Source organism: Cryptomeria japonica, chromosome 2, assembly GCF_030272615.1.
Source record: "Cryptomeria japonica chromosome 2, Sugi_1.0, whole genome shotgun sequence".
NCBI lineage: Eukaryota > Viridiplantae > Streptophyta > Pinopsida > Cupressales > Cupressaceae > Cryptomeria > Cryptomeria japonica.
In genome coordinates, this window is record NC_081406.1 from 284520797 (window position 1) to 284536086 (window position 15290).

General features: G+C 34.1%; 1 protein-coding gene across 1 annotated transcript; it reads right to left on the reverse strand.

Moving 5' to 3' along the window:
* Positions 1–11904: 11904 nt before the first annotated feature.
* Positions 11905–12303, reverse strand: LOC131859972 (uncharacterized). Its single transcript, XM_059214290.1, has one exon. The coding sequence runs from the start codon at positions 12301–12303 to the stop codon at positions 11905–11907; it is 399 nt and encodes a 132-aa protein (XP_059070273.1).
* Positions 12304–15290: the final 2987 nt, after the last annotated feature.

Genomic DNA, 15290 nt, shown 5'->3' on the forward strand with positions numbered 1-15290 from the left:
GTCAACACCTCCAGTGCATAGAAGCCTATCCCTCCACCCAAGCCACAAGCCAAGTCAACTGATGAAGCAGAGAAGAGGAATAAGGAGAAGCCACAAAGGGTTTATGTTATAGTCACTATTGAAGATATAGAGATAGAGTATGAAAAATTAGTGAGAGGTGAAGAATACAACTACTTATGCTAGGGTGGTGAAGAAGCCTAAATCCGGTGAAGCCTAGCCTACCAAGAAATCAAGAACTGAAGTTGAGCCATCTGATAGACCTAGATCCAACAGAAAGTCAAAGTTAGAATTTGATGAAGCTTTGAAATATGGTAAAGATGAAGGTACTTATAGTGTTGTGACCCCAATGACATTACGTGAAATAATTGAAGTGGTAAAGGTAGCAATTTAAAAAAACATATCTATATATTATGAAAATTATGATGATAATGATCAAAGTGATATAGAGGAATTTGTTGTATAGTATATGAAGGTAAATATAAAAGCATTAATAGAGTTATGATCTATGATACCCAAGAGCCTATATGAGATTTTGGATGAGAGAATGCGTACAACTAGTCTTGAGGATGAGAGAATAAAAGAATATGTGTTAGTTAATTTGAGTTCTGTAATTTCTAAAGCTGAAGTTGATAGACTTCTTAAGATTGCAAAAGACAGATTCAGGAGAAAAAAGAGACTTAATAAGACCATGCTTAGGAAGATAGATGAAGTGGCTAAAGAGACCGAAATAATTTTGAAACAATTTTTGCAAGAGCAAAAGTATGAATTAAATTTGACAAAAGCTGACACCCCTCTGGAAGTGCATGTACAAGATGATACCTCCACTCTGGATGTGCAGACAAGTGTGCAAGACACAGTTGCAAATGATACTGATACTACTAAGGTTAATGACTTTGTTGAAGGTGAACAAAATCCTCTGGTGATAGAGGTTGGCTCAGAAAAGGTAGTTGAGGAGATTAGAGATGGTAAAGTAGAACTTGATGATGAAAAGGAAAAAATTGCATAGGATGATGCAAGTGCAGAGGTGGCAGAGAAGAAAAAAGGAGAAGAGAAGGATGACCAGGTTTCGGTGATAGTGGCAAGAGACTCTACAATAGACAAGGGAAAGCATATTGTTATTGACTCGAATGATTTCACTACTGGAGTTCATTATCCCCTATTCAAGCACTAAAGCTAGCAACTCTTGCTCAAGCAAAAGCAAGTGAGGACTTACTTAAGTCCCACACTGAAGAAAAAGATTTGATAACTTTGGCCATAAATGTTTTGGAGAAAATTTTCCATCCTTTAAGTAGGATTCCAGTGATACTCCCTCAGGTAAGCTTAGAAGCATGCTTAATGCAGTAGACTCTCATTTTGTGTCTTTGGAGAGAGTGACAAATGTTAGAATTTTGACTTAGTTTAGTGCTATGATATTGAGGACAATTTTGAAGATGATTAAAGGAGATAGGGCCAATTTGACAACCGCCATGAAGAGAATACAAGATGCATTAGACGAAGGCAATCAAATATATAAGTTATGTCTAATTTTGCCTAAGTTTACTATTGACATTGACAAAAAAATAAAAGAGTGTGAAGGATAGCTAGGTAGCATATTTTAGTCCTATGCACCTCAATCAGTCTCCGCTAGAAATTTTGAAGCTCAAGTTATGGGTATACTTGATAAGATAAAGAGCTAAAATTAGAAGAAGGACATAATTTTAGGTAGAGTGAAAGAATTTAGAAGCCTTATCACTCCCCGACTAGATTCATTGATCAGTAGTAAGCAAGATGCAATGAATGCTCTGAAGAAGAGTGTTCCTTTCAACCTAAGAGGAGAAAAGATGCATGCCTACTTGTTCAATGCTCTGATAAAAAAATTGGATAACCTGAAGAAAGGTTGGGATCAACACCTGAAGTCCTTGAAGGCAATTTTGATGATATCTTCAAATATTTGTAAGCCACTGTATATATCCTTGTACATAAATTTTGGCAGATTCCTATTTTTGGTATTGCTATCAAAGGGGGAGAGAGTGAAGTGAAAAATGGTGTATATTCTCAGGGGGATCTTGTTGAGTCTTGGAGAGTTTTGGCATTTTGCAGCTTTGAGTGTACAATTTCTTTTTTCACAGTGTTGCCATCAATGCCAAAGGGGGAGATTGTTGGTAAGAGACACTATTCCAGTGAAGATTGATGCATGAGAGATGTTTAGGAGTTGTCATTGATGACAAATGAGTTAAAAAATCATATCCATTATGCATAGATTTTATTTACTGAAAGTTGTATTATTCATTAGGCATAAGTCTAGAAACTAGAATACAGTATTCGACAGAGTGAGTACACTGTGCAGATATTGATTTTGGTTGCATAAATTGGGTTGCGGTAATAGATGCAGATGATTTGAGGTTCGAGGAAACTTAATTTGTAATCCTAGTATCTAGTGTTGATTCATGAGTGAGAATGAAGGTCTGGTATCCGATAATTCCAGTAAAATAGAGTTATTTTCATGTTAAGTAATGTAACGCGTGATTTGGAATCTTTGGGATGATTTTAGTGGTTGTTGTTGAGTTCAAGGTAGTTGTGTTGACATGGGAGAAGATTGTTATCATATTGTTTAGGTCTGCATATTAATTTATGGATGAATTGAGCCAACTTGTTGGTACACATTTCATGTTGCGTGTTATGCGATTTTTGGAAGCTAACGTGGGAATTGATGTATTTCAGTAGTGCAGATATATAAGATCAGCTTATATGATTATTTTGGTATAGTAGATGTATGGTAGATGTGCGAATGTTGATGTGTGATGAGTGAACGAGCATCAGTATGCAAATTTGGTGCTCTGATATATGATTGTGTAACATAATAGAGCATATTAGCATAACAAAGGAAGATAGTCAGACCGTGCTTAACCCAAACTTCTTTTTGGCATATGTAGATGCTCCTATTTAGTTCAAACATTATTTTTTATCAATTGTAATAATTTGCAAGACAATGATCCTTCCTCCGGGTTGTATCCCTCTTTGTAATTGAGCAGTGAGCTCTAGGTAGGGTGCCTGAATGCAAGTGCATTCCCCTTTTGTAATATTATCATACTCCTGATCAAAGTATAATAATATTGTGGATTCAAATCCCACTATGGTTTTTTCCTTTCTGGGTTTCCACGTAAGAAAAATTGTGTTATGGTTTTGTGGTTGATTGGCCTATGTTTCTGCACTTTTCTTTCATTCTTATGCATCCGGTGGTTTAAGAATTAGTTTAATAAATTTGTGAATTACATAAACTGATTCACCGCCCACCCCTCCCCCCCCTCTCAATGTTCATTGATTCCAACAGGACATGTATTGTGTATTACTAAATTCTAGCAACATTGGTGGTATTAATTCTCCAATGTGGAAGAGACAAATAAAACTAAAGAAGATAAAGAAGAAGAACTAGAGAAAGCAATCAAGACCCTAAAATATGTGCAGAGGAACCATTTAGAAGATCAGATAATTGGAGACATAAACAAAGGAGTCCAAATAAGAAGTATTATAGAGGTAAATGAGCAAGAAAATCATTATTTTCTTTCACTTATTAAACCTAAATCATACAAAGAAAGAAAAGAATAAAGTTGGGTAAAAGAAATGGAAGAGAAATTGAATCAAATACAAAAGGATTAGGCTTAGGAGCTGGTATCTAGACCAGTGGACAAAAATGTGATAGGAACTAAGTAGGTTTTTCAAAACAAACTTAATGAACAAGGATAGGTCACAAGGAACAAGGTGAGATTGCTATGTAAAGGTTATTATCATGTAGAAGGTATTGAATTTTAGGAAAAAAATTCTCTAGTAGCTAGGATGGAAGCTATTAGAATGTTTCTTTCTTTTTCAGCATTTCAAGGTATATCAAATGGATGTTAAGTTAACATTTTTGAATGGAGAAGAAGAAGAAGTTTACATTGAGAAACTAGAAGATTTATCTTGTCAGAAGATCCATATATGGTTTGTAGGTTAAAAAAGGCATTGTATGGACTTAAACAAGCACTTAGAGCATGGTTTGCTACATTGGATATATATTTGTTACAACAAAACTTTAGGAAAGGTACTACAGACAATAATCTTTATTTCAAGGTTGAAAGTAATAAGTTGTTTATTATTGTTGTTTATGTTGATGATATTATTTTTGGAGGAAATGATTGTTTGTGTAAAACAAATTATAGAAGAGATACAAAAGGAATTTGAGATGTCTATGTTTGGAGACATGTCATTCTTTCTTGGTCTAAAAGTAACTCAATTGGATGGTGGAATCTTTATTTCTCAAGCTAAATATGTCAAAGAAATGTTAATGAAGATTGATATGGAGAATTGTAAACCTATTACTACCACTTTAGCTAAATTGGTTTCAAAATAGGAAAAGATGATACATCTCTAGATGTTGATCAAAATAAGTACAAATCTATGATTGGAGGATTTTAATATCTAATTACCTTTGGACTAGATATTATGCGGGTTGTATGTTTAGTTGTGATATTTTAGGATACTTTGAAGAATACTCATGATCAAGCAGCAAAGAGGACTTTTAGGTATCTGAAAAGAACTCAAGATTTTGGTCTATGGTACAAGAAGGATGGAGATTTCATGTTGAAATATTATACAGATAATGATGGGTCTAGAAGCATCGATGACAAGAAAATTACTAGTGGCGGTGTATTCTTTTTGGGAGACAAATTAGTTTCATGGATAAGTAAGAAGCAAGAATCAATGTCTTTATCTATTCTAGAAGTAGAATTCATTGTAGTAGCGTCTTATTGTACTCAAGTGATGTGGATGATACAAAATCTTAAGGATATCATAGTTGTTATGATGAAGATATTCCTATTATGTATAATAATACCTGCTCTATAAACATTTTAAAGAATCTGGTTATCCATTCAAGAACAAAACATATCTTAATTTGTTATCATTCCTTAAGAGAGAAGGTTGTAGAGAAAGGATTTATATTGGAATACATTTATACAAAAGAATAGCTAGCAAACATTTCCACTAAGGCATTGGTGAAGGATACTTTTGAGTATCTCAGGGAGAAACTTGAAACTATTTCCCTTCCTTTTTCTAATTGTATGCATTATTGCAGTGCAAATTTCTAGGGGGAGATTCGATACTTATCCTTTATCTCCTAGATTGATGCTATTGTTTCTCTCAGGGGGAGAAGTGGTAAGCGTTGTTCCATATGCTATGCAACACCCTTTGTCATTGTTGTCAAAGGGGAAGATATTTGTTGTGAGATTGTTGGAGAGAGTTTTTGTATGTGTGTGTGAGTGTGTGTGAGAGAGTGAGAGAGAGAGAGAGAGAGAGAGAGAGAGAGAGAGAGAGAGAGAGAGAGAGAGAGAGAGAGAGAGAGAGAGAGAGAGAGTGTGTGTGTGTGTGTGTGTGTGTGAGAGAGAGAGAGAGAGAGAGAGAGAGAGAGAGAGAGAGAGAGAGAGTTGATTTGTTCAAGTCTTGTAATCAAATTTTGTTATCAATGACAAAGGGGGAGATTATTGGAAGCATAAGCTTGTATGGTAGTCATTGATGTCAAACTTGGTTATCCAGATGGATATTCGTCTGGATATGCTTTTGGTTATTGCAGTTATGTTTGTGTTGTAGATATCATTCAATGTATTTGGTGTTGGTTGTGGCATTTTGTTTTGGGTAGTTATCTTTGTTCTCTGGAAGAGAGTGTGTCTGTCAGAATGGTCGGAGAATCCTTTATTTTCTTCTAGATATATTGCATATTGTTTTATGGTCTAGTGGATATGGTTTCATGGCATTTTTAGTATTCTTAGTATATTTATCAAATGGTTTTTTGTTTAAGAAATATTTGTTGATATATGTTTGAGATATTTAGTTATGTTATGACTTGATGTGTCCGATTAAGTTATCTTAATTGGATCACATTCTTTTGGAATACACATTATGTTCAGTAACAACTTTGGAGAATATATTAGCATGTGTGGATTGTTGGATTAATCTTGGAAGGGTGTATTTTGGTTCCCTTCTTCTCTTGGAGTGGATTGTTTTGAGTATTTTTGGTCTGGGTGGCTTATTTGTGTAATATTGCTTATTTTATTTTGGTCGACCCTCTATTAGGATTTCAATGTTGTATCTCATATTTAAGAAGTGCAGATTGACAAGTTGTGTGGGAATGGAAAAATGGATTGTGAGTGAATTGATGAGAAGTGTATGTGAATGATATGCAAGAAGATTTGAGTTTGTGAATGTGTGAAAGTTAGATTGAGAAGAGATTTAAAGGTGACGTATTTAGTAAGAAAATGTGTTGTGATAGTGGAGATTATCAGAGATGTTTGCCATGATTTTGGTCACTTGATCTAGTTGTTCAAGGATAATTTCTTAGGAGAATCCTTCTTAGTTTCAATTCATCTATTTCCTTCGATGTTGATTAACAGTGAGTGCTTTGGCAATAGTTTGTATCTTGCCCCGAAGAAGTGATCTTCAGTTGTGCAAGTCCTTATCTTGTATCTTGCCTAAGGTTGTGCACCTTATTCTACAAGTATGGAGTTGTAAGCTCTTTGAGAGGAAGCCCTATTCATTGTAAATAATTGATATATATTGTGTTAGATTCTCATCATGGTTTTTCCATGAAAATCTGATGTTCATGTGTTGATGGTTGATGCTCATGTGTTGTTGATTAATATTTTGTTGCTAAATTAGTTGATGTTGTTTATAGTTAATCTATTTTGAAGTTTGGGACTGATTCACCCCCCTCAATCCTACCATGTGTTCAACATAGCAATCATGGACCCTAGGCTCATTTGGCTCATGGCCAATTTCACCTTGGCAAGTTAACCCCATGTACCTGTAATGCCTAACCAACATGTAGATAACATAAAAAGTCATACCAAAAAATAACTCCTTTCTTTTGATATTAAGGAATTATGTCTATATTTTATCACTTAATAGCCTAGCCAAATGAATCTTCTTTTGATTAAGAAAAAATTATTGAATGTAATAAAAAATCCACTCTTCATTTGTTGAATATGTATAAATTCCCATGACCCTACTAAGAAAAGTGATTATATCATTGGCTTTAGGTATAAAATCATCTTTGTAGTATATTTTTGTCTTCTTTGAAGGTTTGGGGCTTTTCAATTAGTAATATGCCATTAGCTTGTGACATATGTTAGGTCCACAGTTGTATATTTATTTTGCATCCTCCTTGGTGATGTTATCATAGTGGGATACATAGGAATCCAAAATTCTTCAGCTATTTCTTTAGGAGTAAAAATCAGCAATCACCCTTTCATCCAAGGTGAAGACTTTCCTTGTATTTGGGTCATATTGCCTACATTCTATAATAATCTTTTCACATTGTACTGAAGGAAGAAAAACAATAGCTTGGTCAATCCCTTAAATATCATTTTCCTAGCCTTTTTTTGGTGATTTTATTTCCATACATTAATTCTCTAAATTCATTTATCTATGTGACCAAGGTTTGTATGTCTAACACATCTCCAAGTTAATGCCAATTTTGATTGACACTGTACTCCATGAAACTCATAGTTCACTTGAGTAGTTCTTGAAACTTTTGGGGTCTTTCGAGCCTTCTTTAGTTGATATGGACCTACCTTTGTTTATTCCTATGCTTTATATTCTCTTGTCATTGATCCTAAAAAAATTGATGATTCATAATGAAAACCACAAGATTACTCCCCATTCTTTTAATTCATTTAAGATTTTCCCTTTATACCTTTATATTTTAAGAAACAATAATCATAAAGGTCAATTTCTCCTAATTGTACATATATGGGTATGTATTCTCACTACTATATTTGAGTCTAATGTTTTTAAGTAGAATTTTTAGGCATAATTCCTTATGAAACAAGGTATAAGATTTCACAATCTACATCACATTGAGATGCAGAAATTTGATGATTACTTTCTTTCTGACAATGTTGGAAATGAATTTTGTCTTTCTGCACTTCATAAATTTGAGTGTTTTTTCACTACAGACTTTGATGAACTTTCATTTATGTTGTTATCCTTGTTTTCGTTCAAGGTGAAAATAAGATAACCCCCTATGAATTTTTATTTAAATTTGTTCTCATTTCTCTAAGAGTTAGTTTTACGAGGAATTTTGGTTGCCTCGTTGGTCTTTGAATATTTTGTATTCATTTTTTTAATTCTTATTTTGTTAAAATTTAAAATTAAAATGAGTTTTTGATGTTTTCGTGCAGAATCAGGTTCTAAACCCAATTTTACACAATCTTTGGCTTGTTAGGTGTAAAGCGGACTTAGAACCCGACATTGCACGTAGTGGTCTAAGTTAGGTGTATTTTGAACTTACAAGTCTGACTTAGACCTCTTTGGGTCTAATGGTGCAAATTTGACTTGTAAGTTCAAAATACACCATTATTATGCATGCATTTGCATTTAATATCTTGCAAGTGTTTGATTTCACTTTGTAACATGCATAACTTTAAATGAAGCATTTAAACATAATGTAACTTACTGAAATGGAAATAGTCGTTAACAAATATAGTTGTTAACATGATCATTTACAACTTAGCATATAAAGGAAGAGATTTTTTTTTTTTTTTTTTTTGAGATAACAATATCTGTAACTAATTACATTGATCTAAACCAATCTTAAACGTAAGATAATAAATTAAATAGAATTTAAACCAATCTTAAACGTAAGATAATAAATTAAATAGAATTGTATTAATTGAAAGAGAGAGGGTTTAGAAAGTACATTTCATCTTATCCTAACACTCTGAACTTCATAACTTTATCAAGTTACCAGTGAGGAGGGAAAGTATCATCAGAGCGCTTTTCTGCCCAACCACGAACTATCTAGTCCCCTGTGCCATATCCAACTGGATTGGATCGACCCTTCAGAAGGAGGTAACAAGAAGTGTAACTCAATGCCATCTGAGGCTTGGTGTTAAGACCTACATGCATTAGTCGATCATACACTAAGGGTACCTCCCTATTAGTATGAATCTCCTGACTAGAAGTGTATCTGGTACTAATGATCATATGGATGCATGCAATACACAACACCACCTTGGCCAAGGTTTAACACTGCAAGCATGAATTAATGCACTTTCAATGATCACACCCTTCTCGGCATGGATTTAAGGTCAAATGGGTTTGACTGAACTCATATAGGAACTATGACCATACGTATGTTTAAATTTTCATTTGTTATCAGCTATAGTACTCCTAAAGTTATAATTTATTTCTTCTCTTTAAATATTGTAATGATTTGTGATTGTTCAACTAAATCCCTGACATGGGAAAATAGGGGTCATAAGAGCCACCGGTTGTACATCCAACTCATAAGTATGGAATATAAACTTTGCCAGACATTACTCTGCTGTCCTAAGCATCTTGAGAGTAATCTCTCAATGGTGATGCTATATGCATCGAAGTACAACGGATCCTTTCTACCCACTACCTTCCTAGGCTAGGGTATGTGTGTGTATATACATGTATATGTACATGATATACATATATACATATATACATGATATACATATATACATATATACATATATACATATATATATATATATATTATATATCTATACATATACATATACATATACATATATGTATATGTATATGTATATGCATATATATATGTATACATACATACATATATATGTATACACACACATATATACACACACACACATGCATATATATAAATATAGACATATACATACATATACATATACATATACATATATGTATATATGTGTGTGTATATATGTATATATATGTGTGTGCATATGTATATATATATGTATATGTATATGTGTGGATATATATATGTATATGTATATGTATATGTATACATATACATCTATATATATGTGTGTGTGTGTGTGTGTGTGTGTGTATTACATAAGCATCCATGTATGAGAACCAGTTAATTCACTCAAAGCTTCCTAAATTCCAAAAACAGTAAGCAAATATGGTTAAATACATAACACTACAGAAGTAGTACATATTTCATTTTAAATTTGTATAAGGGTTAACTCTTGCCCACACTCAAACACTTTTAGACATTCAAACCACAAATTGTGAATAATCCAGAAATTCAAGACATAATAAAGATTATTTTGCATTTTGTGCTTTCCCTTTATCTATTTGTTTTTTTTTAAAACTTAAATAAAAAGAGGAAAAAGAAATAATAAATTCGTAGGGTATAAGCTAGATTACATGACCTGGTTATTTATTATATATGAAGAATGCTTGAATGGTGCTTCCCAACACTGTTCCCTACAACAAACCTTCAGCTCTAAGATGCTAAACCAAAAATGAAATTTGCAGAGCTTAAAACCCTTATTTTTGTGGATGAAAAAGATAAGAATCCCCTCCTATTTCCCCAAGGTTTCTTATGTATTTATAAACACGTTTTTCCTCCTTCATACACCTTTCTACCAAGCAGAATTCCAAATCCACACAGGAGAAAGAGTCACACCATTTCCATGTTTGAGCTTCCTGAAGAAGACTCTCCACTCATGCCAAAAGTCTTTCATCCCTAGGAAGCTTCTAAAACATTTTCTTTTTAATATCCATGATTTCCAATATGCCCAATAAAGATTGTATAATAAAGTTATGTGATAATATTATTTTATATGCATATCATTTTCTTAAGTCAAACCTCCTTTATTGCCTGATAAATATCATCACCAAATAACAAGGAGGTTATAATGTATTGCGTTTTAGAAGGTTTCATAATTCCTTAAAAATATTCCAAGCCAAACTCACTTAGCGGCTTAGGGGTGATTAAATAACATGCTTCCCCCTTTTACACCCAATTTATAGTATCACCAAAATAATAGTTGGCCAAAGTTTTTTTTTTTTAATTGAACTTACCTTAGCTTAAAATTGTGTAAATATATTCATATATTTATCTATATGAATATATATGCCTTAATCCCGCATGCCTATGGGGGCACACATATTGTCAGTATATGTATTGTCATATTTATGCTATGCCTAAGATGTATACATTGATATATATACATACATAAATATATTTACATGATAAAACATGAGCCTCAACGAGATTCAAAATAATTAATTAATTAAATAATAAATTAAAATTTCCTTAAAATAATAATAAGCTACCTCAAAACGCAAACATAACCTAGGGTTATGAACCCTAAAAACTTTGTGTAGACCATCTAGGGATACCTGACACGACGACCAACAAGGTTCGACAAGGTCAATCATAAGTCTACCTGCCTTAGGGTTATAGTTTCAGAAGGCATGAGTTCTTTCTTCCCTTTACCTCCCGACCTGATGATACTTTCCCTCCCTTTGCGAAGGACGATGATCTCCTGCACACACTTGGCCAATTAAATCAGTTAGATCAAAAATCTTGTCATGTTCTGACATTTCATAATTCATTGACAATGGTAAAACATCATGTTACAATATTAACTATCAATTCATCAATTTACCAATTAAAATCCATCAAATCATGATTATAAGCATAGTTGACATAATTTAGTTATGCATGACATCTGAATATATATATTCAATTAAAGTATGAAAACTAGGGCACATTCATTCCATTTAAACTTGAAAACTAGGGCATGCTAAACATCTTGCAAGTATAGCATAAATGCATTAGGGCAAACATATATCAGAGCATAAATACTACATATTAACACCTAGGGAACAAGTGGGATGTAACATATCCTTCCCCTTGTGAATCGTCATCCTCGATGATTTTAAGTATCATTTAAAATAAATATGAACATAACATTGTTTATACAACATTAAAACAAATTATATTTAACTGTTAAAAATATTGAACAAATGGGCGAAACACTGATGGATTTCATTATAATCCTCCCAAGTGGCACTGTCCTCAGTGTACTGGTCTCACTGGACCTTGCACTGAGTAACTTCTTTGTTATGTAAGCACTACTTACGTACCTCGAGCACCCTGATTGGCTCGATCATGACAACTCTTGGGTCCTGTACCTGCAAGGAGTTCCAGTCAATCATATGTACAATATTTGAAACATACTTTTTCAAATAAGAAACATGAAATACATCATGCAACCATGCAAGAGTTGGTGTTAGACCAATTTTGTATGCAACTAGGTTAATAATTTCTACAACTTCAAAAGGTCTCGCATATTGTGGAACCAGTTTGAAAGACTTTCCAAATTTTATACTACTTTTGTTTGGTTTAACTCGTGGAAGCACTTTCTCTCCCACTATAAACTGTCTAGGAGTACGCTTTGCATCTGCATAGCTTTTCTGCCGATCATTAGCTTCTGCTAACCTTTTTCTGATCAGCTTAACTTGCTCCTCCATCTCTAAGAGAATTTCTGGACCGAGGGTTATCTTATCTTCCAACTTATCTTAGCTAGTAGAAGTTCTACACCTACTTCCATATAGTTCTTTGAAGGGCTCCATCCTAATAGATGACTGGTAAGAATTGTTATAGGCAAATTCGACCAAGGGAAGATAATCTTCTCACTTGTACCGTTGATTCATGTAATACATTCTTAAGAGATCCTCTAAAACCTGGTTGACTCTTTCTGTCTAACCATCTATTTCAAGGTGATAAGCCAAACTAATGTTCAACTGAGTTCCTAAAGCTGCAAGAAGAGTTTGCCAAAATCAGGATGTCATTCTGGCATCCCTATCTGAGATTATTTTCTCTGGTACTCCATGTAACCAAAATATCTCTTGCACAAATTTATAAGCTATGGTAGGTGCTCCATTTGATAAGTTTCCCAATATAAAGTGATCCACTTTGGTTAATCTATCCACCACTACTAGAATGACATTATGTTTGTTCTTGGACATAGGCAATCCCTAGACAAAGTCCATGCAAATTATATGCCATTTCTAGTTAGGTATTGTGTTAGGTTGTAAAAACCCTCTTGGGTGTTGGTGTTCAGTCTTAACTCGTCGACATTCAAAACAGCTGGCCACTTCCTTTTTCATTCCTAGATGTCTGGAGTAAGGTCTAGAAATATAAAGGTTTAATGACAACAAGTAGTTTAGTTACTCCTAGATGTCCGGAGTAAGGTGTAGAGTGTACTTCCTTCAACACTAAATTCCTCAACTCGGCCGACTTAGGTATATACATCCTACCTTGGTATCTTAATACTCCATTTGTCTCAATTCAGAAACCTTCATACATTGTATCATGGAAATCTAATCATAGAGCTTATTTTACCTGCTGGTAAAATCTATCCCCTCCTAACAACTGTAGGACATGATTTCTAAAATATGTATGGACTGTAGTGATGGCATTGATATGGTGTCTATGAATCAATACATCTTCCACTTGATTTTCTTTACCCTTGATGTAGCTGATATGAAAAATCATAATCTAAGATTAGTTCTAACCATCATCTATGTCGCACATTGAGATTGGGTTGTGTGAAAATATATTTCAACCCTTCGTGATCTGAACGAAGCTCAAATGGCTTGCCTAGAAAATAGTGATGCCACATTTGCAGAGCATGCACTATTGTTGCGAGCTCTAAATCATGTGGTGCATAGTTTTGTTCATAATTTTTAAACTTCCTGGACTCAGGCAATTACTTGTCCTTTTTGCATCAGGACTCCGCCCAGTCCTTCTCCTGAAGCATCATTCACTACTAAGAATTGGTCATCTAGATCTGACACTTTTAGAATTGGTACCATGGTCAATTTCTCTTTAAGGAGTTCAAAAGCCACCTGGCATTTTTCAGACCACTCAAATCTTTTACCCTTCCTTTGCAATGATGTGTTGGGGTGTGCAAAGTGCAAGAAGTTCATTACAAACTTCCTGTAGTATCCAGCTAACCCCATGAAGCTTCTGAATTCATTCACATTCCTTGGAATTGGCCACTCAGAAATGGCTTTAATCTTTGTTGGATCTACTGCTATTCCCTTGGCTGAAATAATATGCCCTAGGTATTGTATTTCCCTTTGGAAGAAAGCACACTTAGATAATTTTTCATATAACTTGTTTTCCCACAAGTGTTGTAAAACAAACTGCACATGTTGTAGGTGTTCTTCTTAATTCTTGGAGTATATTAAAATCTCATCTAAGAATAACAAGACAATGTTTTTGAGGCAGTCGTCGAATATGTTGTTCATTAAATTCATGAAAGTAGCCAGGACATTGGTGAGTCCAAATGGTAGAACAATGAAATTGTAATGCCTATAATGAGTTTCGAAAGCGGTTTTATTGATATCCTCATCCTTCAATCTCAACTGATGGTACCCTAATCGCAAATTGATCTTGGAGAAAACCACTGCTCCATGCATTTGATCAAATAAATCATCAATGTGTGGTAGAGGATACTTGTTTCAGATTGTCATCTTATTCAAAATCTTTTAATCTATGCATAGTCGAAGAGTCCCATCCTTCTTTTTGACAAAGATTACTAGTGCACTTCATGGCGACACACTAGGTCTTATCAAACCTTTGTCTAGAAGTTCCTGAACCTAAGCCTTTAACTCCATCAACTCGACCATTGTCATATGGTAATGAGCTTTAGATACTGGAGCTTCCCCTAGTATTAATTCGATGGAAAAATCAAATATCCTTTTTGGTAGTAAACTAGGTAGTTCTTCTAGAAATACATCCTAGTAATCTTGAAGGTAAGGGTATTTCACTTTGAAAGGATCTTTTGGTTCCTCATCCTCATCAAGATCTTATGCATGATGATTATAATTTTCATACATCATCATGTCATCCTAATACTTGACATCCTTTGTTTAGTTAATTTATTCAATTTTTACTACAAACACCTGACATCCTTTCTTTTCGCTTTGCCTCAAGTGCATGGTAGAAAGTTGTTGCAACCTATTTTCCCATTGGATTCCTTGCAAGAATACCATGTTGTCATAATCATTGTGACACTCAACTAACTTGTCAAAATAATTTACCCTTTTCCTATGTTGCCCCAACCACCTCATACCTAAAATGACATCATATGTGCCTAGCGGTGCTATAAACAAGCCCACTTCGGTGGTAAAGTTTGGAAAATCTATTATTGCCCCAAATAGGCATTTCTCTACTAGATATCTTGACCGGTTGGCATATTCTATAGTCCATGAGTTAGCCATATAGCCATCTCTCCTAGGAAACTTACTAAGTAGCCTTGGTGAAATAAAATTCTCAATGGCTCCTATATCAATGAGTATAGTAATAAGGACACCATATAAATTACCTGGAGTCTCCACTAGTGTGAACTGATACTTATCTTGATGGTTATCAACTGCTGCATGAATTTTCTATTGGAACACTACCTACTGAGGTGGAAATGGGTTTCTTTGTTGCTGCCCTCCTTGTT

Bases quoted from the DNA above. Each gene is read 5' to 3' on its own strand.
- LOC131859972 (XM_059214290.1), bottom strand. From the start codon at position 12,303: ATGGAGGAGCAAGTTAAGCTGATCAGAAAAAGGTTAGCAGAAGCTAAT.